Raw genomic sequence first — 27,198 nt, 5'->3', positions numbered from 1 at the left:
ACAAGCTTTAAGAAGCTCTTTGTATAAGCGGGCACACAAACACTCACAGTGCAGAGAAATATAGGAAGTAGAGGGTAACACGGCAGAAAGCTTATGTGTTTTTTTAAAGGAAGGTAAGCATTACAGTCACAATGCCCTCCATTTTAAATTTCATAGTTATTATTCTTGGATTTGGTAGTTTTTTTTTAAATTAAATTCTGATAGTTTTTTTGTCTTACTTTTTAATGCATCTTTTCTAAAACTTTTTTAGGAGCAGACACCAAAGATTTAGAACATCGGGTGATGCCAGTGATCCAGGAACCAGCAGACAAAATGTTCTTTGAAAATGCCAGCCTGCAGCAACCACGTTGCCACCACGAATTCTTTCTGCGCAGTAGGCCCTACAGGGGCGAACCACCAACAGTGGCAGGTAAAGTCCTGCTGCTCCTTCATACCAGCAACAGATAAAGTTACTTATGCTCTCAAATCCTCCACTGTCAGCTTTAATCATCTAAATTAGTGTTTGCAAAAAAAGCTCAGTGGCAAAGGAAAAAAAGAAAGAAAGTTCAAACACTGAAAAGAGTAAAACAGAAATAGAAACAATGTCCTAGTCAAGAAATAACAAAAGGATTCAAAATTACCGTCATTATTTCTGATCTCGCTTTAATCTCGGTGCACATCACTAAATAAACAGACAGAAATAAAACTTTGTTTTGTTGTCACAAAAATCAGGTCTGTGTGAATGATTAATTGTCACTGTCATTAAGCATATTTTATAGAATTTATATGCAAAGTAAACAAGCTGTGAAAAAGAGACCTAACTGGAAAGATTTCAGAAACTGTGAAACTTATAAAATATGTGTACACACACACACACACACACACACACACACACACACACACACACACACACACACACACACACACACACACACACACGTAGGAAAATATTTAGTATACACATCCAGAAATGCATATACTATTATATATTGTACATATATTTATTAGTTTCAGATGTAGCCATTCTTGTGTTTTGCTTGTTTACATTATTGTATTTTGCACAACTCTGTTGCTTGTGAAGCTCGCACACAAGAATTTCACTCACATGTGCTGTACCAATGTACCTGCACATGTGATGTGACAATAAAAGTGATTTGATTTGATTTGATTTGATTTAACTGGAATCACTCCAAAGTAGTGGGTTAAAAAAGGGGAACAAGAGTCAACAGTCTACGTTTCACCCTTTTTAGGATTCCTCCTCTACCCGGACACACCTGCTAAGATGGAGACCACATCACGTGAGGCTTTCTGCTTCAGGCCTATCCCAGACCAAGATCCAGGCAAAGGTCAACAGACTTGGCTCACCCTAGAGAGTAAACTCATCATGTCTGTATAAAGATAAGACTCATTTATGATGGCACGCAAGGCTGTGGCTTTCTGTTCAGTGCATGTGTGTGTCTTGGAAATGGTTTGGGCAGTGTGCTATGAGTGAGAAGGCAGAGATGGTAGAGATTATAAAGGTGATTTTGTGATTAAAGCTTAGATTTAAAAAAACCCTACACTGCCATTAAACTGAAAAACACTGTAATAAAGTATTTAATACCTCAAATAGAACATAAGAAAGACCATATAAGGTTAAATGTGAAAATGCTGTTATAGACACAGAGCATCTGGAGGAGTGATATTGTTTTCTCTGCTGTGCAGTGAAATTCCTGCCACTCTTACTCACAGACACAGGATTGGATTGCCCTCAGCAGTAATTATTTGTGTATGTGTTCCCGTGTCCTTCACACAGCTCTGCGACATCCAAAGCAAATGATTTATATTCATAAGAACATTTCATCTCATTTATGTATAAAGTATTATTCTCTCAAGATTAAAATGAAAAAAGCAAATAGTGTAATACATGTAGTATGATCAAGAAAGTAAGAAAGTTTATTTATGGAAAGTGTGATTACTGTTGATGAAATTCTGCCTTTAGCAAAGTTCTGATTACCCTTCAGCAGGCTGTAACACACAACAGGAATCTCACCATTCTCCTCCTGCATCCTCATGATAAACAGGAAGAGGAAACAGACGCGAGGACAGAGAAGTGAGAGGGAATGAGCAAGAAGGCAACCGTGATCACATGTCAGCAGCAGCAAAAAACAAACAGGAAACAGCCCAGATGCAGTCTCAGTATCAGAAAGACTTCCCTCCCCCATCCTCCTGCCACAGGAGGCGGACACCTGCTTTCCCGCAGCCTGACAACATTGGCATCAACCCTGCGTTCAGGTGAGAGCAGGTTTATCATCATCACAGTGTCCTTCATGTAGGGAGCAGCTACTCTGTGTCTGCGTGCTCTGATTCTTCTGATTCACAGGATCAACTTCAGCACGGTCCAAAGAGAGACTTACCCAGGCTGGCCCATCGTGAATGTCGGGTACGGTGGAAGGCAAAGACCAGCTAAGCATGACTTCTAAGTGGCAGTGGAAATCATCTTGCATGTTTGCATACATGCATGATTAATATTAAATGTCAAAGTCATATTTAACAAATGCTTGAAATTTGTCTTGTCCCAGCATGTATTCCCAATAATCATACAGTAATAAACACAAACCAGTGGAAAAAAGCCTCAGTTTTCAGTGTGTTTGACGTATATGTGTTTGCACTAACTTCATTGTCTCTTCGTATAAATAACACTACAATTGACAGCTTACTACTCAGAACATACTTGGAAATAAAAGTTGGTTCTACCTCTTGTTTTTTTCTGGTACATTAGAGAATTACCTTTTAATGAAATAAGAGATTCATTTCCCGTCATCTTTCATATTGATGACTTCAGAAATACTTGTGCACAGTTTAAGAATCCACCCAGTGACCCATAACCGAAAGCTGATTGACCTCACTGGGCAGGACCGAGGATCAGATGGCTGAGTAAGAGCTGAGTAGCTGGTCAGGGACTTCATCTGCTCTGCACTACCCGACTCACTGGACCCTCTACAGTTTGCATACCGCCACAACAGGTCCACTGATGATGCCATAGCCCTGACACTACACACTGCCCTGTCACACCTGGAGAAGAGAGACACGTATGTGAGGATGCTGTTTGTAGATTACAGCTCAGCATTCAATACCATCGTTCCCTCGAAGCTGGACAGGAAACTGCAGGATCTAGGACTGAGCAGCTCCCTCTGCAGCTGGATCCTTAGCTTCCTGTCTGACAGACAGGGGTGTGTACGGAGCCCTCTCCTGTACTCACTCTACACCTACGACTGCACAGCCACTAACAGCTCCAACATCATTGTGAAGTTTGCGGACGACACTACAGTGGTGGGTCTTATCACCAACGGTGATGAGACGGCTTACAGGGAGGAGGTCAGCGCCCTGACCCACTGGTGTCAAGACAACCATCTCACCCTCAACGTCGCAAAGACAAAGGAGTTGATAGTGGACTTCCGGAGGTGCAGAGAAGTACACACCCCCATCACCATCAACGGCGCTGCTGTGGAGAGAGTGAGCAGCTTCCGGTTCCTTGGAGTACATCTGGCTGAGGATCTTACGTGGTCAGTACACACAAACAAAACAGTGAAGAAGGCGCAGCAGCGCCTCTTCTTTCTCAGGAGACTGAAAAGATTCGGCATGAGCCCCCGCATCCTCAGGACCTTCTATCACTGTGCCATTGAGAGCATCCTCACTGGATGCATCACCACCTGGTATGGCAACAGCACCGCCTACAACTGCAAAGCTCTCCAGCGAGTAGTGCGGTGCTCTGAACGGATAATTGGAGGTGAGCTTCCCTCCCTCCAAGACATCTACAGGAAGCGCTGCCTGAGGAAAGCGGGGAGGATCATCAAGGACTCCAGTCACCCCAGCCATAAACTGTTCAGACTACTTCCATCAGGAAGGAGGTTCTGCAGCATCCGGTCCCGTACCAGCAGACTGAGAGACAGCTTCTTCCACCAGGCCATCAGACTGCTGAACACGTCATAGACACCTCAGCTTCACTACTGGAACTTCAACATTATGCACTCCACACTGTATATAAATGCCACTTGTTTTGCACATATTCAACTCTGTATATTTTATATATTTTATTATTATTATTATTATTATTATTTTATTTTATTTTTTTACTATTTAATTTGTAAAAATGTGTATACACACACACACACACACACACACACACACACACACACACGTAGGAAAATATTTAGTATACACATCCAGAAATGCATACACTATTATATATTGTACATATATTTATTAGTTTCAGGTTGGCCATTCTTGTATTTTGCTCGTTTGTGTTGTTGTGTTTGCACATCTCTGTTGCTTGTGGGGCTCGCACACAAGAATTTCACTCGCATGTGCTGTGCCAGTGTGCCTGCACATGTGATGTGACAATAAAAGTGATTTGATTTGATTTTGATTTGATTTGAGTAAGCATTTGATTCAAATTCCTGAGTTGCATGTATATGGAAAAAGGAGTAAATGTGTTTGAATACTGAGTTTTCTTCCCTCAAGTATAAATCTTGCACAACACATCATTACCAACTCTGAAAACAGGGGTCACATGAGGCTACACTGGAAAACTACCCAACTTGGGAAATCTTAAACATGTTGCAACACTTTGACAAACAGTAACACCTTAGATTTCAAAACAATGACGAATTTTATTGTTTATGATATAATCTGATTTACTTTTTTTTTTTTAAAGAAATGGGGCTGACAATGTGCTCTTAAACTTATGCTTTTTTAAAAACAAAACAAAACTGCAAACTCATTTTACATTGCGAGTCACATATAGCCTTTGACCTTGAGTGGGCCGGACCAGCGAAACTTCCCTTTCTGTCAGTGAAAAGAAGTTTAACTATGCATTTAATCCCTGGAATATCTTAATATCAGAAAAAGAAATGCAGTTTTGTTTGTCTCAGTTTATCTACATGATAAACAACATTCTGTAGTAAATGGGGAAAAAAGTCTGTTGGGACTTAAATTGCAAGAAATAAAATTTGAATTGTATATGTGGGGTAATAATATTTATGATAACTGTATAAAAGTACAGTTCCGATTTCCCAAAGCAATCCAATTGGACTCTTAAGCAGTGATTCTGGCTGCTGGCGCTCATGTTTGACATCCGGGATGTAAGCCTCATTTGGCTGGACACCACCCGTATTGTAATTTTTTCGCTAGAATAAAGACTTGTAAAAAAAAAAAAACCCCAACAAAACACAACAACCCTACTTTGTCATTCCTGAGACTTCCCTGAGAAGAACTGAATATGACAGCCACAGGCAGAGTCCTGATTACCATACAGTACAATCTGAAGAATATCAGCATACAAAAAAGTAACCTTTCACACAAACAGTTATCCAAGTCACACACTCATTCACTGTCCTCCTTTGAAAGCCTTCAGCTGTGCTTTGAACCATCCGTCAGTCTTGCAGTACCGCTGAAGTGCAGCCACATGCTTCATCTCCGGTCCCGGTGCCTGCTCCTGTCTCCGTGCCTGCGGTCATCCCACTCTCGGCCTCTGTCCCGGTCATCTCTCCTTCCTCTGTTGCCCCACTCTTCTGTTCTGTGTCGGTCCCGATCGTCTCTGGCTCTCCCGCTTGGTCTGCCCCACTCCCTCCCTCCACCACCACCACCACCACCTCGTTCCTGCACCGGGTCTACCCCGAGATTGATGGGTTTACGGAAAGGCCTGTCCCTGCCGCCGAACCGCAGCTGTCCGGATTCCTTTTTCCCTCCAAGCCCGCCGCCGAGCCGCCGCGGCACCCATCCTTTAAGAGTCCTCTCTTGCTCAAAATCCACGAACACTTCATGCTGGTCGACCACCAGCTTGTTGGCGTCCCGGCGGGCCCGGACCACAGATCGCTCCTCTTTGTACTCAATGAAGGCATATCTTTTGGAGAAACCCGTGACAATGTCCCGGACCAGCCGGAGCCGCTGGATGTCTCCGTACTTAGAGAACACTTTGTGTAGTTTATCTTCGGTGGTCTGTGGGTTCAAGCGGGACACAAAAAGCGTGAGCAGTGGGTCTCCAACGACGCCTTTGTTGGGCTTGTACCGGGCACCCATGGCCCTCCAGACCGCTCGATCATGGGGTTCCACGTCTGTGCCGTCGATGCTACCAGCTTTCAGCGGGTCGTACACCTTCGCTATCGGACTCCAGTCAGCCATTTTAAACTAGAACGATGGCACAGGAGACTGGCGGGCTTTACAAACAGTTTTCAGGGCTAATATTTCTCTGCATTAGTCGCCAATTACGCGTTAAACCACACCAGTACCGCTGAATCTATTCACTCTTCCAAGTGCATCAACAAAAACATTCCGTAATGAAACGGGGTCCAGTGTGTCACATTTTAAAGTCCCCCTACTCGCCCGACTAAGGATACTAGAGTTCCGCTGTGCTAAGATACTTAGACCAACTTAAAACTTAAATTAAAAATAGATAACGTAGATTAGTTATAGCATCAGTCGACAAATTTGCAAGTATGAAGTAAGGTTAATTATTATTAATAATAAATAATACTTTTTATAAAAATAAAAAGTTTATAAATAAAACTTTTTATTCATTGCACAATACTGTCACTTTTTTTTAAAAAAAATAATAATTTTATATAATTACACCATAATCAATAGCATAGATAGTGACAGATTAAAGGCAATAGCATTGTTGTGTTATTAAGCCATTGGTCCAGCATGTGCAACCAGGACACCGATTCCTTGATTCTACAAATCATTCTTCCATAATTCTTTTTGACAGTGCTGGTGGAAAGTGCCTTAAAACTTTTACAGATGTTAGACTGAATCGGACATTGCTAGAAAAAATATTAGAGCCCAACCTGATTCCCTCACTGTGAGAGTCACAGCATCCTGTCAGTGTATGTACTCCCTGATTAATATGGCAAGGAATGACTTATTTGAATGCCGCTTTTTTCACATCTCTGTAGGCCAGTCTTTTTTAGCTACACCACAGAACTCTCAAATGTGCATTTATCTTGTACACAAACGCCTCACAGCTATACCATACCATCGACAGTCAGCTGTGGACACTCTCTTTCAGCATTTGGTTGCTGTGCACTACGTTTCATTTGGAGTCATGAGGGACATGTCTCTATTTCTATGTCCAGGACCAAAATATGTTGGTTGTAACAAGCGGTTATTTGAGTTACTGTTGCCTAATAAAATGGGTGGTAAGTGTATAAAATTATCTAAAAAGACTGAATGTCAAATGCTATCCAAGTTACAGGTGCCTGAACACTCTTGGGACAATGCATTACAAAAACATTCTTTAATAAAACACTGAAACCACAACAGCTTCTGCTCCACGGTGAATAACTTCTTACAAAAATTGTGAACATGCTTCACTTCATTTTTCTGTACAGTTCCATCTGATACACATGGTACAGTATCAAAAGGGTTTGGAAAGGTGAAACAAATTCTTCTATGTAGTTTATTTAAAAAAGAACTTTTGCTGCGTAGATGCATCTAGTCTTGTTGTTCTAACAGCATAACAATTATACATAAAGGTTGAGAAGGTGTGCTCTTTAGCTCTGCTCCAGATTCATCATTTTCTGAAAGCCTTTACATATCCTCCACACTCCATTTATAGGCCGCTTCCTGCACAGCCTTTTTATCTGCCATCCTCTGGTAGCGTTTCTGTTCAAAACCATTTGACCTGCAAGACACAAATAAAATAACCCTATTAATTATGATACAACAAGCTAAAAGGCCAAAGACAATCCATTCAATTAGGCGCAAATTTAATATAGACGTGGAAAAAAATGATCACAATTTCTTTACCATTAATGTGCAAAATGACAAACTGATGTGTGTATTAAAAACATTCAATATTAAACTACAGTTCTGTCCTCAACAGTTTTCCTCTGTCACCGATGCACAAACTCTACCTGTCAACTCCGTCCCAGCGGTACCCCGGTGGAATATTGAACCGGTTTGGAGGTGGAGCAGGGCCTTTATATCGAGGTTTCTCTACAAAAAATCAAAACAAACATACAAATAAATAAAAATACAAACAGTAGCAAAAGCAAAACTGCTGCTATTTAAAAGCTTCTTACAAGGATTGACCTGGTGAAATAAAATAAAGTCATAAATAAAATAAAACATATGTAATGTTAAACATCTTGTGTTTTTGTGCCACGGTCCTTTTTACGCCTGCGCATTGCAGCCATAGGATCGCCTTCTCTTTCCTGTTCTCTCAACATGCGGTCAAGATCCTCAAGTGGCTTAAGGGCTTCGCGCAGCGCTTCCTTAAGTTTCTGCTGATGCATCTGGATCTGTGCCAACCTATACATACATTTTAACATAAACCATTGAACCACTTTTATAATTTTTTATGTGGATATAATCACATAAACTGTGATATTTGAAATGATCATGCACATTTACCCTTTTCCCCACTGAGCGTATTTCTCGTCTCTTGCCGCTTTTTCACCAGCTTTCTTTTTCTGTTCATTTCTCTCTGAATCCAGATCCCTCCTTTTGCCACTTTTGTCTCTGAAAATCGTCTGAGCCTTACGCGATTCATCTGGTCAAAGGGGATGAATGGGTAAGTATGTAGAAACTTCATTATTTAATTTTAGGACTAAATAAAATACGACAATATAGATGATAAGCTGAAATGAGATGCAAAGCTGTATGAAGCTCTTCAATCAATGGGTGTAAAAAAATCTTAAGAGAGAAAAGTTGATGAAACCTTCAAGTGGCTGATTGTGTTTTTCTCTGCGTCTGTTCTCCTTTTGCTCTTTCCTTAAAATGTCCACAGAAACCAGGCCTGCCTTTCCACCAGATAGCATCCTTTGGCACTGGTTATAAAAAAAAAAAAAGACAATTGAAAAATATAACATTTGAGTGAAATCGGATTTGACATTAATCTTTGTTCCAACACAGTCTGCTTACCTGTGACTGGCCTGGCCTACGAGGTGGTGACAAATCTCCATCCGAGTCCCTTCCACTCGGTGGCTGCCCCCTGGGTGGAGACTGGTCAGAGTCTGAGCCCCGTTTAGTTTTTGAGGGCCTCCTTGGGGGAGATTGGTCGGAGTCTGAGGCGTTTCCCTTCAGGGGCCTTTTCCTCGGGGGAGACGGATCCGAGTCTGAATCATGTCTATTCTGACCCTTCTTAGCCACCGCTGACCGATGAGGATCCGGTGAGCGTTTTTTACTTAACAAGGATGAGCTGAGCTTGCTTTTGTTGGAGGCTGAATCTGACAAAGACACAGTTAATTTGTTAATTTTCATTTTGTAATGCCTTTTGGACAAAAATTAAAGATTTATTATTAGATCAAGCTATGTCTTTAAAATAAATTTCAATTCAAAACTCATGTTAAATGGGTCTCTGCTTTTTACTTTTATTCATATGCCACACCAGATTCCACTTTACAATTTAAATGGATCACTCACCTTTACTTTGCATTTTTTCTGACTTTCCTGAACACTGTCTTGGTGGTGACAAGTCTGGGGAGTCATGGCATCTTCTCCTGGGAGGAGAGACATCTGGAGAGTCGTGACGTCTTCTCTTGGGAGGAGAGACATCTGGAGAGTCATGACGTCTTCTCCTGGGAGGAGAGACATCAGGAGAGTCGTGACGTCTTCTCTTGGGAGGAGAGACATCTGGAGAGTTGTGATGTCTAGTCCTGGGAGGAGAGACATCTGGAGAGTCATGACGTCTTCTCCTGGGAGGAGAGACATCTGGAGAGTCGTGAGGTCTAGTCCTGTGAGGAGAGACATCAGGAGAGTCGTGACGTCTTCTCCTGGGAGGAGAGACATCTGGAGAGTCGTGAGGTCTAGTCCTGTGAGGAGAGACATCTGGAGAGTCATGACGTCTTCTCTTGGGAGGAGAGACAACAGGAGAGTCGTGACGTCTTCTCTTGGGAGGAGAGACATCTGGAGAGTCATGAGGTCTAGTCCTGGGAGGAGAGACATCTGGAGAGTCATGACGTCTTCTCCTGGGAGGAGAGACATCTGGAGAGTCGTGCGGTCTAGTCCTGGGAGGAGAGACATCTGGAGAGTCATGACGTCTTCTCCTGGGAGGAGAGACATCTGGAGAGTCGTGAGGTCTAGTCCTGGGAGGAGAGACATCAGGAGAGTCATGACGTCTTCTCCTGGGAGGAGAGACATCTGGAGAGTCGTGAGGTCTAGTCCTGGGAGGAGAGACATCTGGAGAGTCATGACGTCTTCTCCTGGGAGGAGAGACATCTGGAGAGTCGTGAGGTCTAGTCCTGGGAGGAGAGACATCAGGAGAGTCGTGACGTCTTGTCCTGTGAGGAGAGACATCCGGAGAGTACTTCCGACTTCTCTTTGGTGGAGAGATGTCTGGAGAGTCATGCCGGGTCTTTTTGACAGGAGAATCCTGTCCTCTTCTCTTTGAGTTAAATATCTTGTGTTTTTGTGCCACGGTCCTTTTTACGCCTGCGCATTGCAGCCATAGGATCGCCTTCTCTTTCCTGTTCTCTCAACATGCGGTCAAGATCCTCAAGTGGCTTAAGGGCTTCGCGCAGCGCTTCCTTAAGTTTCTGGTGATGCATCTGGATCTGTGCCAACCTATACATACATTTTAACATAAACCATTGAACCACTTTTATAATTTTTTATGTGGATATAATCACATAAACTGTGATATTTGAAATGATCATGCACATTTACCGTTTTCCCCACTGAGCGTATTTCTCGTCTCTTGCCGCTTTTTCACCAGCTTTCTTTTTCTGTTCATTTCTCTCTGAATCCAGATCCCTCCTTTTGCCACTTTTGTCTCTGAAAATCGTCTGAGCCTTACGCGATTCATCTGGTCAAAGGGGATGAATGGGTAAGTATGTAGAAACTTCATTATTTAATTTTAGGACTAAATAAAATACGACAATATAGATGATAAGCTGAAATGAGATGCAAAGCTGTATGAAGCTCTTCAATCAATGGGTGTAAAAAAATCTTAAGAGAGAAAAGTTGATGAAATCTTCAAGTGGCTGATTGTGTTTTTCTCTGCGTCTGTTCTCCTTTTGCTCTTTCCTTAAAATGTCCACAGAAACCAGGCCTGCCTTTCCACCAGATAGCATCCTTTGGCCCTGGTTATAAAAAAAAAAAAGACAATTGAAAAATATAACATTTGAGTGAAATCAGATTTGACATTAATCTTTGTTCCAACACAGTCTGCTTACCTGTGACTGGCCTGGCCTACGAGGTGGTGACAAATCTCCATCCGAGTCCCTTCCATTCGGTGGCTGCCCCCTGGGTGGAGACTGGTCAGAGTCTGAGCCCCGTTTAGTTTTTGAGGGCCTCCTTGGGGGAGATTGGTCGGAGTCTGAGGCGTTTCCCTTCAGGGGCCTTTTCCTCGGGGGAGACGGATCCGAGTCTGAATCATGTCTATTCTGACCCTTCTTAGCCACCGCTGACCGATGAGGATCCGGTGAGCGTTTTTTACTTAACAAGGATGAGCTGAGCTTGCTTTTGTTGGAGGCTGAATCTGACAAAGACACAGTTAATTTGTTAATTTTCATTTTGTAATGCCTTTTGGACAAAAATTAAAGATTTATTATTAGATCAAGCTATGTCTTTAAAATAAATTTCAATTCAAAACTCATGTTAAATGGGTCTCTGCTTTTTACTTTTATTCATATGCCACACCAGATTCCACTTTACAATTTAAATGGATCACTCACCTTTACTTTGCATTTTTTCTGACTTTCCTGAACACTGTCTTGGTGGTGACAAGTCTGGGGAGTCATGGCGTCTTCTCCTGGGAGGAGAGACATCTGGAGAGTCGTGACGTCTTCTCTTGGGAGGAGAGACATCTGGAGAGTCATGACGTCTTCTCCTGGGAGGAGAGACATCAGGAGAGTCGTGACGTCTTCTCTTGGGAGGAGAGACATCTGGAGAGTTGTGATGTCTAGTCCTGGGAGGAGAGACATCTGGAGAGTCATGACGTCTTCTCCTGGGAGGAGAGACATCTGGAGAGTCGTGAGGTCTAGTCCTGTGAGGAGAGACATCAGGAGAGTCGTGACGTCTTCTCCTGGGAGGAGAGACATCTGGAGAGTCGTGAGGTCTAGTCCTGGGAGGAGAGACATCTGGAGAGTCATGACGTCTTCTCCTGGGAGGAGAGACATCTGGAGAGTCGTGAGGTCTAGTCCTGGGAGGAGAGACATCAGGAGAGTCATGACGTCTTCTCCTGGGAGGAGAGACATCTGGAGAGTCGTGAGGTCTAGTCCTGGGAGGAGAGACATCTGGAGAGTCATGACGTCTTCTCCTGGGAGGAGAGACATCTGGAGAGTCGTGAGGTCTAGTCCTGGGAGGAGAGACATCAGGAGAGTCGTGACGTCTTGTCCTGTGAGGAGAGACATCTGGAGAGTACTTCCGACTTCTCTTTGGTGGAGAGATGTCTGGAGAGTCATGCCGGGTCTTTTTGACAGGAGAATCCTGTCCTCTTCTCTTTGAGTTAAATATCTTGTGTTTTTGTGCCACGGTCCTTTTTACGCCTGCGCATTGCAGCCATAGGATCGCCTTCTCTTTCCTGTTCTCTCAACATGCGGTCAAGATCCTCAAGTGGCTTAAGGGCTTCGCGCAGCGCTTCCTTAAGTTTCTGGTGATGCATCTGGATCTGTGCCAACCTATACATACATTTTAACATAAACCATTGAACCACTTTTATAATTTTTTATGTGGATATAATCACATAAACTGTGATATTTGAAATGATCATGCACATTTACCGTTTTCCCCACTGAGCGTATTTCTCGTCTCTTGCCGCTTTTTCACCAGCTTTCTTTTTCTGTTCATTTCTCTCTGAATCCAGATCCCTCCTTTTGCCACTTTTGTCTCTGAAAATCGTCTGAGCCTTACGCGATTCATCTGGTCAAAGGGGATGAATGGGTAAGTATGTAGAAACTTCATTATTTAATTTTAGGACTAAATAAAATACGACAATATAGATGATAAGCTGAAATGAGATGCAAAGCTGTATGAAGCTCTTCAATCAATGGGTGTAAAAAAATCTTAAGAGAGAAAAGTTGATGAAACCTTCAAGTGGCTGATTGTGTTTTTCTCTGCGTCTGTTCTCCTTTTGCTCTTTCCTTAAAATGTCCACAGAAACCAGGCCTGCCTTTCCACCAGATAGCATCCTTTGGCCCTGGTTATAAAAAAAAAAAAGACAATTGAAAAATATAACATTTGAGTGAAATCGGATTTGACATTAATCTTTGTTCCAACACAGTCTGCTTACCTGTGACTGGCCTGGCCTACGAGGTGGTGACAAATCTCCATCCGAGTCCCTTCCATTCGGTGGCTGCCCCCTGGGTGGAGACTGGTCAGAGTCTGAGCCCCGTTTAGTTTTTGAGGGCCTCCTTGGGGGAGATTGGTCGGAGTCTGAGGCGTTTCCCTTCAGGGGCCTTTTCCTCGGGGGAGACGGATCCGAGTCTGAATCATGTCTATTCTGACCCTTCTTAGCCACCGCTGACCGATGAGGATCCGGTGAGCGTTTTTTACTTAACAAGGATGAGCTGAGCTTGCTTTTGTTGGAGGCTGAATCTGACAAAGACACAGTTAATTTGTTAATTTTCATTTTGTAATGCCTTTTGGACAAAAATTAAAGATTTATTATTAGATCAAGCTATGTCTTTAAAATAAATTTCAATTCAAAACTCATGTTAAATGGGTCTCTGCTTTTTACTTTTATTCATATGCCACACCAGATTCCACTTTACAATTTAAATGGATCACTCACCTTTACTTTGCATTTTTTCTGACTTTCCTGAACACTGTCTTGGTGGTGACAAGTCTGGGGAGTCATGGCGTCTTCTCCTGGGAGGAGAGACATCTGGAGAGTCGTGACGTCTTCTCTTGGGAGGAGAGACATCTGGAGAGTCATGACGTCTTCTCCTGGGAGGAGAGACATCAGGAGAGTCGTGACGTCTTCTCTTGGGAGGAGAGACATCTGGAGAGTTGTGATGTCTAGTCCTGGGAGGAGAGACATCTGGAGAGTCATGACGTCTTCTCCTGGGAGGAGAGACATCTGGAGAGTCGTGAGGTCTAGTCCTGTGAGGAGAGACATCAGGAGAGTCGTGACGTCTTCTCCTGGGAGGAGAGACATCTGGAGAGTCGTGAGGTCTAGTCCTGTGAGGAGAGACATCTGGAGAGTCATGACGTCTTCTCTTGGGAGGAGAGACAACAGGAGAGTCGTGACGTCTTCTCTTGGGAGGAGAGACATCTGGAGAGTCATGAGGTCTAGTCCTGGGAGGAGAGACATCTGGAGAGTCATGACGTCTTCTCCTGGGAGGAGAGACATCTGGAGAGTCGTGAGGTCTAGTCCTGGGAGGAGAGACATCTGGAGAGTCATGACGTCTTCTCCTGGGAGGAGAGACATCTGGAGAGTCGTGAGGTCTAGTCCTGGGAGGAGAGACATCAGGAGAGTCATGACGTCTTCTCCTGGGAGGAGAGACATCTGGAGAGTCGTGAGGTCTAGTCCTGGGAGGAGAGACATCTGGAGAGTCATGACGTCTTCTCCTGGGAGGAGAGACATCTGGAGAGTCGTGAGGTCTAGTCCTGGGAGGAGAGACATCAGGAGAGTCGTGACGTCTTGTCCTGTGAGGAGAGACATCCGGAGAGTACTTCCGACTTCTCTTTGGTGGAGAGATGTCTGGAGAGTCATGCCGGGTCTTTTTGACAGGAGAATCCTGTCCTCTTCTCTTTGAGTTAAATATCTTGTGTTTTTGTGCCACGGTCCTTTTTACGCCTGCGCATTGCAGCCATAGGATCGCCTTCTCTTTCCTGTTCTCTCAACATGCGGTCAAGATCCTCAAGTGGCTTAAGGGCTTCGCGCAGCGCTTCCTTAAGTTTCTGGTGATGCATCTGGATCTGTGCCAACCTATACATACATTTTAACATAAACCATTGAACCACTTTTATAATTTTTTATGTGGATATAATCACATAAACTGTGATATTTGAAATGATCATGCACATTTACCCTTTTCCCCACTGAGCGTATTTCTCGTCTCTTGCCGCTTTTTCACCAGCTTTCTTTTTCTGTTCATTTCTCTCTGAATTCAGATCCCTCCTTTTGCCACTTTTGTCTCTGAAAATCGTCTGAGCCTTACGCGATTCATCTGGTCAAAGGGGATGAATGGGTAAGTATGTAGAAACTTCATTATTTAATTTTAGGACTAAATAAAATACGACAATATAGATGATAAGCTGAAATGAGATGCAAAGCTGTATGAAGCTCTTCAATCAATGGGTGTAAAAAAATCTTAAGAGAGAAAAGTTGATGAAACCTTCAAGTGGCTGATTGTGTTTTTCTCTGCGTCTGTTCTCCTTTTGCTCTTTCCTTAAAATGTCCACAGAAACCAGGCCTGCCTTTCCACCAGATAGCATCCTTTGGCCCTGGTTATAAAAAAAAAAAAGACAATTGAAAAATATAACATTTGAGTGAAATCAGATTTGACATTAATCTTTGTTCCAACACAGTCTGCTTACCTGTGACTGGCCTGGCCTACGAGGTGGTGACAAATCTCCATCCGAGTCCCTTCCACTCGGTGGCTGCCCCCTGGGTGGAGACTGGTCAGAGTCTGAGCCCCGTTTAGTTTTTGAGGGCCTCCTTGGGGGAGATTGGTCGGAGTCTGAGGCGTTTCCCTTCAGGGGCCTTTTCCTCGGGGGAGACGGATCCGAGTCTGAATCATGTCTATTCTGACCCTTCTTAGCCACCGCTGACCGATGAGGATCCGGTGAGCGTTTTTTACTTAACAAGGATGAGCTGAGCTTGCTTTTGTTGGAGGCTGAATCTGACAAAGACACAGTTAATTTGTTAATTTTCATTTTGTAATGCCTTTTGAACAAAAATTAAAGATTTATTATTAGATCAAGCTATGTCTTTAAAATAAATTTCAATTCAAAACTCATGTTAAATGGGTCTCTGCTTTTTACTTTTATTCATATGCCACACCAGATTCCACTTTACAATTTAAATGGATCACTGACCTTTACTTTGCATTTTTTCTGACTTTCCTGAACACTGTCTTGGTGGTGACAAGTCTGGGGAGTCATGGCGTCTTCTCCTGGGAGGAGAGACATCTGGAGAGTCGTGACGTCTTCTCTTGGGAGGAGAGACATCTGGAGAGTCATGACGTCTTCTCCTGGGAGGAGAGACATCAGGAGAGTCGTGACGTCTTCTCTTGGGAGGAGAGACATCTGGAGAGTTGTGATGTCTAGTCCTGGGAGGAGAGACATCTGGAGAGTCATGACGTCTTCTCCTGGGAGGAGAGACATCTGGAGAGTCGTGAGGTCTAGTCCTGTGAGGAGAGACATCAGGAGAGTCGTGACGTCTTCTCCTGGGAGGAGAGACATCTGGAGAGTCGTGAGGTCTAGTCCTGGGAGGAGAGACATCTGGAGAGTCATGACGTCTTCTCTTGGGAGGAGAGACAACAGGAGAGTCGTGACGTCTTCTCTTGGGAGGAGAGACATCTGGAGAGTCATGAGGTCTAGTCCTGGGAGGAGAGACATCTGGAGAGTCATGATGTCTTCTCCTGGGAGAAGAGACATCTGGAGAGTCGTGAGGTCTAGTCCTGGGAGGAGAGACATCTGGAGAGTCATGACGTCTTCTCCTGGGAGGAGAGACATCTGGAGAGTCGTGAGGTCTAGTCCTGGGAGGAGAGACATCTGGAGAGTCGTGGCGTCTTCTCTTGGGAGGAGAGACATCTGGAGAGTCGTGAGGTCTAGTCCTGGGAGGAGAGACATCTGGAGAGTCATGACGTCTTCTCCTGGGAGGAGAGACATCCGGAGAGTCGTGAGGTCTAGTCCTGGGAGGAGAGACATCTGGAGAGTCATGACGTCTTCTCCTGGGAGGAGAGACATCTGGAGAGTCGTGAGGTCTAGTCCTGGGAGGAGAGACATCTGGAGAGTCATGACGTCTTCTCCTGGGAGGAGAGACATCTGGAGAGTCGTGAGGTCTAGTCCTGGGAGGAGAGACATCTGGAGAGTCATGACGTCTTCTCCTGGGAGGAGAGACATCTGGAGAGTCGTGAGGTCTAGTCCTGGGAGGAGAGACATCTGGAGAGTCGTGGCGTCTTCTCTTGGGAGGAGAGACATCTGGAGAGTCGTGAGGTCTAGTCCTGGGAGGAGAGACATCAGGAGAGTCGTGACGTCTTGTCCTGTGAGGAGAGACATCCGGAGAGTACTTCCGACTTCTCTTTGGTGGAGAGATGTCTGGAGAGTCATGCCGGGTCTTTTTGACAGGAGAATCCTGTCCTCTTCTCTTTGAAGACAACTCGGGTGAGTCATGTCGACCTCTGCTTAATGAGCCAGCCTCTGTATTTTGATGTTCTTTTCCATTTCCTTCCTCTGTGTCATCATTTTGATCCACTTTTAGGAGAGGAAGTAAAACTATAGTAAACAACAGTCTTAACTTAATATTGCACAAATCCCCCCCTACTTCTGTGACTTCTTATTTACCTCCAATTGCTTTCCATCTGTTGCTGGTCCTAAAAACTTCCATCTGTTTCACTTCCTCAGGTCGATCATCAATCACCTCAGCAATCTGAACAGTTAACAAGAGATTAAGTTTTAAAACAGAACTTGTTGACATAACAAAATTACCCAAACTACAAGCATACCCATTTAATACAATAGATTAGATTTCAGCATTAAGTAAATGGCCTGTATTTGTATAGCGCTTTACTTAGTCCCTAAGGACCCCAAAGCGCTTTACACGTTCAGTCATCCACCCATTCACACACACTGGTGATGGCAAGCTAAATTGTAGCCACAGCCGCCCTGAGGCGCACTGACAGAGGCGAGGCTGCCGGTGTTCCAGATCTACTGGCGTTTAGATCAACTGGCGTTAGTCGAACAGATGTGTGGCAGACTTCCGTTTCAGGAGCTGCTACCTACAGACTAGCAAAAAAACGCCAAATGTGTCATCTGTGACACTTGTGAGGTTATCTCAAACACACTCCGTCAGTCTTGATGCTGTTGAACAACAAAATGTTTAAAAATGTGGCGAGTTTACCTAGGGTTATCCTCATGCGCGACGCGATCGCGAAAACAGCAAACAATTAACACCATGCCGATGTTGTTCACAGGACAACAAGAGTAAACGATCGGGAGACTCTTGTTGTCGTTATCGTTCCCCTCACACGGTTTGTTTCTCCGAATTCAGCGTTTTTGCTTCACAACTAAAGCGAGCAGTTTACTTTGTGTGCACTAACATGGACTCGAGTCAACCAGTGCCACCACTGGCCAAGTGCCACAGCCTACAGCCAGATCAACTTGTGACACACATCTGCAGCACGTCTGAATTCGTTTCATGCACAAACATTTTAGAGTTGGTTGTTATATACAGTCTGTATAAGTGTGGTTAATCTAATAAACATTTGTAAGGAGATGGCAGTTACTGTGAATGTACAGCAGTTACACAGTGATTAGTAATAAACAGTCAGACAATGACCCTGACTTTCTCATTCAGTCTTGTAGATTGAATGCACCTTCTGTGGAAAGTGGTACCACACAGTGTGTGTGGACTTCCCCTGTGCCGAAGGCGACTACAAATGTTGTGCATGTTAAATAAACAGAAAAAAGTGATCCCTGTTGTCTTTGCTTACTGATTGTTTTCAGTGTTGACAAGCCACATTGCTGCCATTGCATCTTTCAACATGTTTGTGGGTAGATTTGGATGTACCAGGGGTAAGTGCAGCCACTCAGCCTCTACTCAATGTCATCATAGCAAGTTAATCTAGTAGTGGGCTATGGTATTTGGCCACAGGTGGCAGCAGTGGACTGACCTCCATTTGAAACTGCTCCAGCTGCTGTGTGATAGTGGATCTGCTACAAATTGAAGATCATATGGAAGTTTTGGAAATTAACCCTTGTATTATGTTGAAAAACAAAAAAGTGACATTGATTTTGTTGCGGGTCATTTTGACCCATACTGTGTAAATCCACTCAGAATTGTCAAGAAACTGCAATAAAACAATAGCACCTTTATTTTCCATCAGATAAACATGTAGAACACAGACATACAACAGTGACTTTCCATAACTATTTTAGGAACAATTTGGTTTTTCGTTCTTACAAACACGTATTTTGAACTTGCCCAACGTTCTCAGTTTTTCAATGCTCAACATTTTCGATTTTGTCCACATGATGGACAGAATGTAACTGTGTGCTTTCTGCAGATGTACTTCTTGTATTTCTCACAAAAAGTGCTTGTTTTCAAACAGGAATCTTCCTAACTAAGATTTAAAACAAAAGATTTCTACGTCTCCTCCAGTCTCACAAACAGAACCAATCGACACACCTGAGTCACTGACTTTCTTATATCCACTCACTCTCACTGGCTCTGTTTATTACTAATCACTGTGTAACTGCTGTAAATTCACAGTAACTGCCATCTCCTTACAAATCTTCATTGGATTAACCACACTTATACAGACTGCATATAACTACCAACTCTCCAGCCATGTTGATGGATTGCCTATATTGGCTGGAAATATTAATTTCCAGAGAAAGGACACAGACAGACGATGCTTACAGGATGTGATGTGACAACACTAATGAAATATTGACGTGTCATATTTGTCCAAGGCGTATTTCATTGTTATGGAAAAAGAGAATATTAAAATCATGATGACCAATTGGAGCAGTGATTTCTATGACTTTGTGTATATAATTTGGAATTTTGTACAAATGTAGGCCAATAAGGAATATATGATATCATTTCATTCTTTTCAAACAGACACAATTGAAAGGTACAAATGTATTTTGCATGAAACACTGGGTTTAACAAAAACAACAACATTATCAGTACCCTCAGGTGAGGAAGTACCTTGTTCATGTGTGGTGGCAGCTGGGGACCTATGAAGCCAACACTGTTGTGAGGCATGGTGGCGATGGTGCCTGGGCTCACCACCGGCTGGGGAGATGCCTGACCAGATATGCCAGCGTTATGGTTCAAGTGGCTGTAGTCCCCAGTTTTTCCCACATCTGTGCACCTGATGACATGGAAAAAAGAATATTAACCATGACAAAGCATCAACATTATAACATTAGGTTATAATAATACATTTTCTACAAGAAAAGTGAGAATAAACATGTCTACATTATTAAATAATGATGGGAAAAGTTCTACTGAAGGAATAAGCCTAGAATGTTTAAAAATACCGATGTTTACTCACTTGATGTAGAAGAGGACATAGGCCTGCTGGTTGAGAACAGTGCTAATGTCACTGACTGACACGGACGAGTCATTCATCTGAAACCACTGCTCATTGCTGGCCTGTGAGACAGAATGAGAGAGATGTGACACAGCAGATTCAGTTTCTGAATTGAATTTGAGCTAAAAAGAAGAATCTTATGGTTATATAGGGGTCTTTTTTTTCTTTCTTTCAATGCATACAAAGTAGTTTTCTGCTGAAATGTGTTGTTTATGGTGTTTGTTTGTTTGTACTACGCAACAGCAGCATTCAAACAGATTCGGGCACAGCCAGTACCTTAATATAGCAGAAATAGTGTCCAGTATGACAACTCAATCCAGAGTGAACCAGCACAGCATACAGCCTGTAGAGCTGGGGCTCCCCGTGGGACTGCGACATGAAGGGCCGCAGATCCAGATGCTCCAAATACTTCACATCCTGATGACCACCAAACAAAAAAATTCAAACATTACATGCAAATATCCTGTTTTATAATAAAACAAAGCATCTGTCATGTATCTTTATGACTTAAGCAGACACTATTGGCCATTTGCCTTTGTGATTTTGCCTCCACTGAAGTCTGCAAAGCGTTTGAGTGAGATGGTGAGCACATTGGCGCTGCGATGGATTGTAAATCTTTTTGAGGCCGTTACCATTTTGTTGCACCTGAAGGAAACAAACATTCAGCTTGTTGACAAAAATCACACCTAAACACTAAAACTCATCATGGTTTGGCATCTCTTTGACTTACTTGGTGCATTTATAAGCATTTTCACCACCCAGCTGTTCTGGCTTGACAAACTGCTCCAGAGCTTTGGAGACATTTGGAGCAGTCTATATGAACAGAGAGAGAGAGGAAAAACCTCACACTCCATAATGCAGAGAATACATAGTAGCAACGTCACTTTGAATGTTGTCCAATTACCTTAATTTCCAGAGTGACATCCAGAAAAGGGTCAAATGTATCTGAGACAGCTTTGCAGTTTAAACATTTAACTGAAACAGAAATCAGTGCTATGAGTATCACACAAGCTGTAAGACATAAAAAGACAAATAAAAGAAAAATAAATCAAACCTTAAAAAACAGTGACTTACCTCTGGATCTTAGGTACCCGCCAAACACTTGATGGATGAAAGAGGTTGCCTGCGTTTGCCTGTCCAATCTATAATAAAAAGATAAAGCACAAAAGTTAACTAATAAGGACAGTGCAACAGTTAACTGACTGACCATTTATTTTTTAGCATTTTGGAACCAGACAATCACTTTACAGTATTCAAGTAGCAGAAAAGACAATAGGAGGAATTGGAGCACGATTAATTACTTAAGAGGCCATCTGCTGCTACACGGGAAGAATTGATTTGATGAGAATTGACACTTTAGGTTCTTAAAAAAATAAATGAATTAATAAATTATTTTTAGGAGTCTAACAAGAAGCACAACACTCAGCCCAGTGCATCTGTTAAACGTGTAGTTTTGGTTAAATGTGCACATAGACTTCGAAGCTCTATAGTAACACATAGAAAAACCTGGATTTTCTGAATTTTGCTGCTGCAATAATAGCACTAATGCCATTAGGGTGAATAAGAGATGACCTGAGGGGTTGAGTGCTCCTGCTCACACTGCTTACCCTGTTGCCTCAGAAGAAATCTATACTAGACACTAAGTCTGGCAGCTCTCTGCCATAATCCCAGACACCTGTTTTACTACACGTTTAAGCCGCTTCTGATCTTTTCAAGCCCTGTTACCAAAACAAGCTACCACACCCAGTGTAAGAATACTTTCTGTGTTGGAGCAGTCAAGTTCATTAAAAAACTTGATATAATAATGAGGTATTATATCAAGTGGCTTGCCTAGTATGTAAACTGAGGTGTCAGTCAGGCAAGAGACTGAGGAATCTGCATTTCTGAAAAATACTCTCAGCAATTGAAGCATTAATAGTTAAAAGGAACTAGTATAAACTGCACTTCCTGAAAAACAGGATAAAGGATTTATTTCATATTCTCCTACTGTCACGGTGTTACCTCTACGTAGCTAATTATGGATCTTACTACATAATAAAGTGCAAACACTGTCAAGCCCAAGTAAAAATATTTTTGTGTGTTTAACTTGTTTAGAATGCATGCAATGTAAAATGACACTCACTTGGTTCCAGGTAAGCAGGACCTTTGCATAGCATCCACTGTGCACCGCAGGAATTCATGAGCATCTTCCTGGCTTCCATAGCTGAAGTGGTTTGCAATCCCTGTGTGAGGGGAACGAGGAAAAACAGAACCAAAAAACAAAGCAGGAGGTGAATTATTGTAAAGGATACCACAGTTAAATGCAAGTTTACACTTATTTAAAAACAGAATTCAAAATCCCTCCAGATTATTTCCCTCCAAAATTACAAAAGGTAAACAGTCACACAGCGCCTCCTATCATTAAAATATAGGTAAACACTTTGCACAGAGCACAGCAACAACAGTCATCCACTTACACCCAAGCTCATTGAGTACACCAATGGGCTTAATGACATTCCCAGAGTTGGTAAAAACCTGAATGATGTGGTTTTGCATGGTACACATCATACAGAACCCTGGCTCATGACCTGCAGCAGAGACAGAGACAAAATACTGAGTGAGTAAGGAGTGATACAATGTGAGAATCAGCGCAGGACTGCGTAACACCACTGTTGGTGAAATAAACTTACATGTTTTGGAGTGCTCCCGCGTCAGCATGTAGTTTGCTAAAGGAGGGGTGTAGCTGAGACACTGCAGGGCTGAGTTGAGGAAGCAGGTGTTCCCCATGTTCTGGAGGCCTGCACCAATGAGGTGAACCTGGGCCCAATTTAGGCTGAGCCGATCTGGTGAGAACAGCACCTTCTGGGGCAAGTCAATTCCATCGCCACTGCTGATCACTGACACACAGAGCCACAATTATTACTAAAAATCTGTTTCAATACATTTTAAAAAGGAGATAATTTAATGCCACCTTACTTATACAACCACACACTGGCACATGGCAAAGTCATGTCAGGACATCACAGTAATAGCTACAACTATTAACAGTTATATAATGTGATTCTGGCCACTGTGAAAAACTCCTAAACAGCCTCAGGAAGAAAGATAGGACAATTTGCCTTCTCCTTTGTTTCTGCTAAACAAGTTGGGCTGCCGGTCTTTATATAAAAACAGCAATTGCATCACGAGCTGAAGTGACTGATCATGCAAAGCTGGATGCATTACATAACTGGATGAATGAACGGAGAAGGGAAGCAGCAACACAACACCCACAAAAGCAGTTGTCAAACTTGTGTGAAAGCAGAAGCAAAAAGATTAGCTGTACGTTACTAAAACCAATTCTGACAAATATGGGTAAATAATGGCTAAAAAGTGTGGTTCCATATTTGCTAAAACTGGTTGGAAAACTATTCTGTCTGACAATAAAAATCTTCAAACAGCTTAAAAAGACATTTTGAAAAAAAGCCAGGCTTTGCTCTGACCTTGGTCCTTGGGCTGGTCCTCAGAGGAGGGTGTACTCTGAGGACCAGCCCCTTGGTCCTTGGGCTGGTCCTCAGAGGAGGGTGTACTCTGAGGACCAGCCCCTTGGTCCTTGGGCTGGTCCTCAGAGGAGGGTGTACTGTTGTACACAGCAGCTCCAGGTCCGAGTCCGGCTGACTCGTAGTCAGACTTTTCTGAAGATCTGTCAACTATGGTCATTGTTCATAGCTGCATTAGGAACATAGACACATACGTTTATGAACTGAAAACAAAACAAAACAAAAAAAACAACAACAACTCATTGTTATTTTGGAAAAAGGGAAAGGGAAAGAAAACTTAAATACTACATCAATCCTACACTGGTTAGGTAGCAGTACAGTGAGTTTGGGCAACAACAACTAAATACAAAAGCCACATTAACAGATTATACCCAATTTCGATGTGCAAAAAACTGCACAATGACAATAAAAAGCTCTAAGTCTCTTATAGCTTATAGTTAAATAACGCTATATTAAACACTGCCCTCATACCATCGCCTAAACTTTCAGCAAACAAGTATCAGAAATTGTGTTAGATTGGATGATTTGTTTACATTCAAAAACAGACTAGCATAAGTGAGAGCCAAATATTAGTTTTTGACCGTTTGTTTTTATTTGAATCATCTTGTCAGATTCCTTTTAAATAACAAACACCAGTAGACAAGAGTAACTTTCGACATCTAATTTAACTCTGTCCAACTAACAAACTTAAAATATCGACAAAAATTAGTGTTTAGAAAACTCAAGAGGGGAAATGCCAGATAACCCACTCGACCGAGGAAATTTCCAAGTCGGAAGCACGTTTACAACAGAAGCAGCTGTTCCCTCCCACCTGCTCTTACAGAGTGGCTCACATTGGCTAAATGACGGCTGCTAGGCCTTTAACACGCAGCGTCGCAAAACCTCAAGAAAACACACAAAAAACCCTGATCATATCAGACGGAGAGCAAGTTGAGAGCTTACCAGTCTTGTCGAATTCCGAGATGGACTGACGCGCACTTAAAGAAGATGCAAAAACCATGGAAACCACATAAACATATTTGTACATTAACATAAAGCTGTTGTACACACACACACACACACATATGAAGAGAGAGAGAGAGAGTATGCATAGTATGCAAACGGCTACCAAACAGCCATCATAATTCGTCATACAATGAGAACAGAACAAATCAACAATTGACAATGACTAATTAATATTAAAATCTGTAATATAATGTATTGTTTGGAGTTTAGTCCGTTACTGTTACTATTTTTACCATTTCTTCTTGGAGCAACTGTAATCCACATAATTTCCTTAGGGATTAATAAAGTATTTTGATTCTGATTGTTTCAGGATGACCTGCCATTATCCAATGACACATCTGCTTACCTGTATCTTTTGCTCGTTTCTCCTCCTCTTCTTTTCTCTTTTTTCTAAACTGAAGACCTGATGGCTTTGAACTTTTCTTGTCCATCTTCCATTGGTTTTAATTTTGCACTGCAGTATGAACACCCATCCCTCAACCCAAGGATCACCACAACATGATCTAACACACCTTTCACAGATTCACTTTGTCTAGGGTGCATTTCTGAGATTTCACACAACCCAGGATTCAAATCATGAATACATAATGGGCTTGGATTTACAACATTATGAATGAAATGCGCTCTATTTGGAAGCAGCCGCCCCCTCCTCCCCTTTCGGTTGTGTGTGAGACTTTAAATCATCAAACTGTAAATTTTAAATTGTTATTGATCCCTTTATCCCTAGTCCTAAAGTGTATATTTATTTTCTTACTCTTCTTATATATATTGTTTGTTTACTTGCACTGATGTAACTGGAGCTTAGTCGTCTCCTTGTTCAGTCTGACGTCACTAGCCGTGTCTGGACCTAAACTCTGCTGCAGGTCCATATATCAAACGATAACTATGGCATTACTAAGCGTTGAAAAACTGTCTAAAGTCTTTCATCTTTAATAAAATGATCAGCGTTCTGCTCTACCAGGTGTAACAATTGAGTTTAACATCCAGGCATCCATGAAAACGGAATTTATGACATTTAACGGAGTTAGAAGTTAGCAGGGAGTTAGCTCGCTAGCTTCTATCTAAATACAATATAGCATGTCCTGACTGCCGGGTTTTGGAAACAAATGAAAACGTACAGCTCTGCTATCACTTCCAACATAAATGAAGACAGAAAGCTAAACAGCAGTGACGTTTGTAGGGTTACTGAAGTTGGGCTAGCTGGTATATAATGATCTGCTACATGACCGCTAGCAACACAGCTATGTTAGCATAATATAAACAAGCTAACTTTTTTCCCACTCGATAAAAGTTAACGTGAGTGTTCTCGGTGGTCAGGAACAAATGTAATCGCATGGCAGGACGCTGTAAAAGGACCAAACTTCAGCCAGGAGAACAACTGAGATAATCCATCCACAATACGAGGTTAGTCATTCATATACTGCTGCATGGGCTGGGCTGCAGTTACATTCTAAGGTTTTAAAAACTGAGCTTAAATAAATGATTAGCGGTAATAAAAGCCGAGGGAGGTCAACAGTGATCACTGACTGTTTTAGGAGCTTTTTGAGATTAAATAGAAGAAAATACAAAACATTAAACATGTTAACAACACAAAAGCCATATTAAACGCAGACTACTTTAGGCCCGGAAGTAGGATTTGTCACGTCATCACTTAACCATCGGATAGCATGTGAAATAGATGACACTTTCAACAGTTATGTCCAGATTAAGGGGGACTACAGAAGTGTGTATACTAAAAAAAAAGAGAGAGAAAGAAATTTAAATAAATACAGCATATTTGTGCTTCACAGTCAATTCAATTTTATTGATATACCGCCAGATCACAAGAACAACCTCCTCAAGGTGCTTTATACTGTAAGGTAAGAACCCTACAATAACACATAGAAAACCCCAACAATTAGCACTTGGCGACAGTGGGAAGGAAAAGCTCTCCTTTTACAGGAAGAAACCTCCAGCAGAACCAAGTTCACGGAGGGGCAGCCACTTGAACTGACCCTGTGTGTGTGTGTGAATGACTGGAGGGAGACAGGACAAAGACAGGCTGTGGGAGAGAGACAGAAAGTATTAATATTTAATGATGCAGAGTAGTGTACAAATACAAGGAGAGCGAAAAAAGATGAGTGAAGAAGAAACACTCTGTGTATCATGGAAAGCCCCCAGAACCATAAACCTATTGCAGGGTAACAAAATCTCCCGAATCCAAACTGGGAGCTGGTTCCATAGAAGAGAGGCTTGAAAGCCAAAGACTCTGCCTCCCTTTCTACTTTCAAATGCCCAAGGAACCATGAGTAAGCCAGCATTCTGAGACTGAAGTGGTCTGTTGGGGTTATATGGCGATACGGAGTGGTTGATTCTCAAGCTTTAGCTTACATATTGTGTGTGTGTTTGAGTCAGATATAGCACATTTTTAACCCATTGCTCAGTACGAGTAACATGTCCATGTCATTCTCCCTTATAGTCACTGCACTTTGTCCCACATTTATTTGGTCCTACGTTTATTT

At 42.5% G+C, this 27,198-nt stretch overlaps 4 protein-coding genes and 1 long non-coding RNA gene across 6 annotated transcripts; 2 read left to right on the top strand and 3 right to left on the bottom strand.

Annotated features, from left to right (window-relative positions):
* On the top strand, positions 1-2,683 carry LOC146700148 (uncharacterized). Of its 2 annotated transcripts, none has more exons than XM_085470221.1 (5): positions 1-113; positions 251-409; positions 1,230-1,352; positions 2,043-2,253; positions 2,342-2,683. In XM_085470221.1, the coding sequence occupies exons 2-5, from the start codon at positions 283-285 to the stop codon at positions 2,439-2,441; spliced, it is 561 nt and encodes a 186-aa protein (XP_085326347.1). In that variant the 5' UTR covers positions 1-113; positions 251-282; the 3' UTR covers positions 2,442-2,683. The 2 variants fall into 2 exon arrangements, with proteins under 2 accessions (XP_085326347.1, XP_085326348.1); XM_085470222.1 differs by having other exon boundaries at positions 5-113; positions 1,230-1,325; positions 2,342-2,677.
* Positions 2,684-4,606: 1,923 nt separating this feature from the next.
* Positions 4,607-6,385, bottom strand: LOC146700147 (U11/U12 small nuclear ribonucleoprotein 35 kDa protein-like). Its single transcript, XM_085470220.1, has one exon. It carries the CDS (start codon positions 6,139-6,141, stop codon positions 5,431-5,433), a length of 711 nt encoding a protein of 236 aa, XP_085326346.1. The 5' UTR covers positions 6,142-6,385; the 3' UTR covers positions 4,607-5,430.
* A 1,333-nt stretch (positions 6,386-7,718) lies between these two features.
* LOC146700146 (uncharacterized) lies at positions 7,719-9,153 on the top strand. The gene is made up of 2 exons (XR_014922515.1): positions 7,719-8,533; positions 8,875-9,153. It is a non-coding gene; the product is annotated as an uncharacterized LOC146700146 (long non-coding RNA).
* Positions 9,154-10,698: 1,545 nt separating this feature from the next.
* On the bottom strand, positions 10,699-13,531 carry LOC146700145 (uncharacterized). Its single transcript, XM_085471451.1, has 4 exons — positions 13,193-13,531; positions 11,637-12,492; positions 11,136-11,440; positions 10,699-11,042 (listed from the first exon to the last, which is right to left on the bottom strand). The coding sequence occupies exons 1-4, from the start codon at positions 13,529-13,531 to the stop codon at positions 10,890-10,892; spliced, it is 1,653 nt and encodes a 550-aa protein (XP_085327577.1). The 3' UTR covers positions 10,699-10,889.
* A 1,108-nt stretch (positions 13,532-14,639) lies between these two features.
* Positions 14,640-25,898, bottom strand: LOC146700144 (uncharacterized). Its single transcript, XM_085470223.1, has 19 exons — positions 25,044-25,898; positions 24,635-24,669; positions 23,636-23,861; positions 22,844-23,050; positions 22,631-22,741; positions 22,297-22,396; positions 21,249-21,316; positions 21,079-21,149; positions 20,905-20,987; positions 20,708-20,819; positions 20,451-20,591; positions 20,136-20,236; positions 19,787-19,952; positions 17,416-17,500; positions 15,946-17,325; positions 15,445-15,749; positions 15,243-15,351; positions 14,936-15,074; positions 14,640-14,833 (listed from the first exon to the last, which is right to left on the bottom strand). Exons 3-19 carry the CDS (start codon positions 23,850-23,852, stop codon positions 14,662-14,664), a joined length of 3,567 nt encoding a protein of 1,188 aa, XP_085326349.1. The 5' UTR covers positions 23,853-23,861; positions 24,635-24,669; positions 25,044-25,898; the 3' UTR covers positions 14,640-14,661.
* Between the last annotated feature and the right edge of the window lie 1,300 nt (positions 25,899-27,198).

This window comes from Copadichromis virginalis, linkage group LG10 (genome assembly GCF_057382275.1).
Source record: "Copadichromis virginalis isolate Kocher_CV1m ecotype Utaka linkage group LG10, C_Virginalis_male_GT1.1, whole genome shotgun sequence".
Lineage (NCBI taxonomy): Eukaryota > Metazoa > Chordata > Actinopteri > Cichliformes > Cichlidae > Copadichromis > Copadichromis virginalis.
The sequence above is the reverse complement of the archived record's forward strand: the minus strand, read 5'-3'. Positions and strand labels throughout refer to the sequence as shown.

Excerpts from the sequence above, each read along its gene's own strand:
- LOC146700148 (XM_085470221.1), top strand. The coding sequence starts at position 283 with ATGCCAGTGATCCAGGAACCAGCAGACAAAATGTTCTTTGAAAATGCC. Across the intron at positions 410-1,229 it reads CGAACCACCAACAGTGGCAG|GATTCCTCCTCTACCCGGAC; the intron begins GTAAAGTCCTGC and ends CACCCTTTTTAG. Across the intron at positions 1,353-2,042 it reads GACTTGGCTCACCCTAGAGA|GAAGAGGAAACAGACGCGAG; the intron begins GTAAACTCATCA and ends CATGATAAACAG.
- LOC146700147 (XM_085470220.1), bottom strand. The coding sequence starts at position 6,141 with ATGGCTGACTGGAGTCCGATAGCGAAGGTGTACGACCCGCTGAAAGCT.
- LOC146700145 (XM_085471451.1), bottom strand. The coding sequence starts at position 13,531 with ATGAAAATTAACAAATTAACTGTGTCTTTGTCAGATTCAGCCTCCAAC. Across the intron at positions 12,493-13,192 it reads GTAGGCCAGGCCAGTCACAG|GAGAACAGGAAAGAGAAGGC; the intron begins GTAAGCAGACTG and ends ACCGCATGTTGA. Across the intron at positions 11,043-11,135 it reads GTAGGCCAGGCCAGTCACAG|GGCCAAAGGATGCTATCTGG; the intron begins GTAAGCAGACTG and ends TTTTATAACCAG.
- LOC146700144 (XM_085470223.1), bottom strand. The coding sequence starts at position 23,852 with ATGACCATAGTTGACAGATCTTCAGAAAAGTCTGACTACGAGTCAGCC. Across the intron at positions 22,397-22,630 it reads TGTACTCAATGAGCTTGGGT|GGATTGCAAACCACTTCAGC; the intron begins GTAAGTGGATGA and ends CCCCTCACACAG. Across the intron at positions 15,075-15,242 it reads ACACAATCAGCCACTTGAAG|ATGAATCGCGTAAGGCTCAG; the intron begins GTTTCATCAACT and ends CCCTTTGACCAG.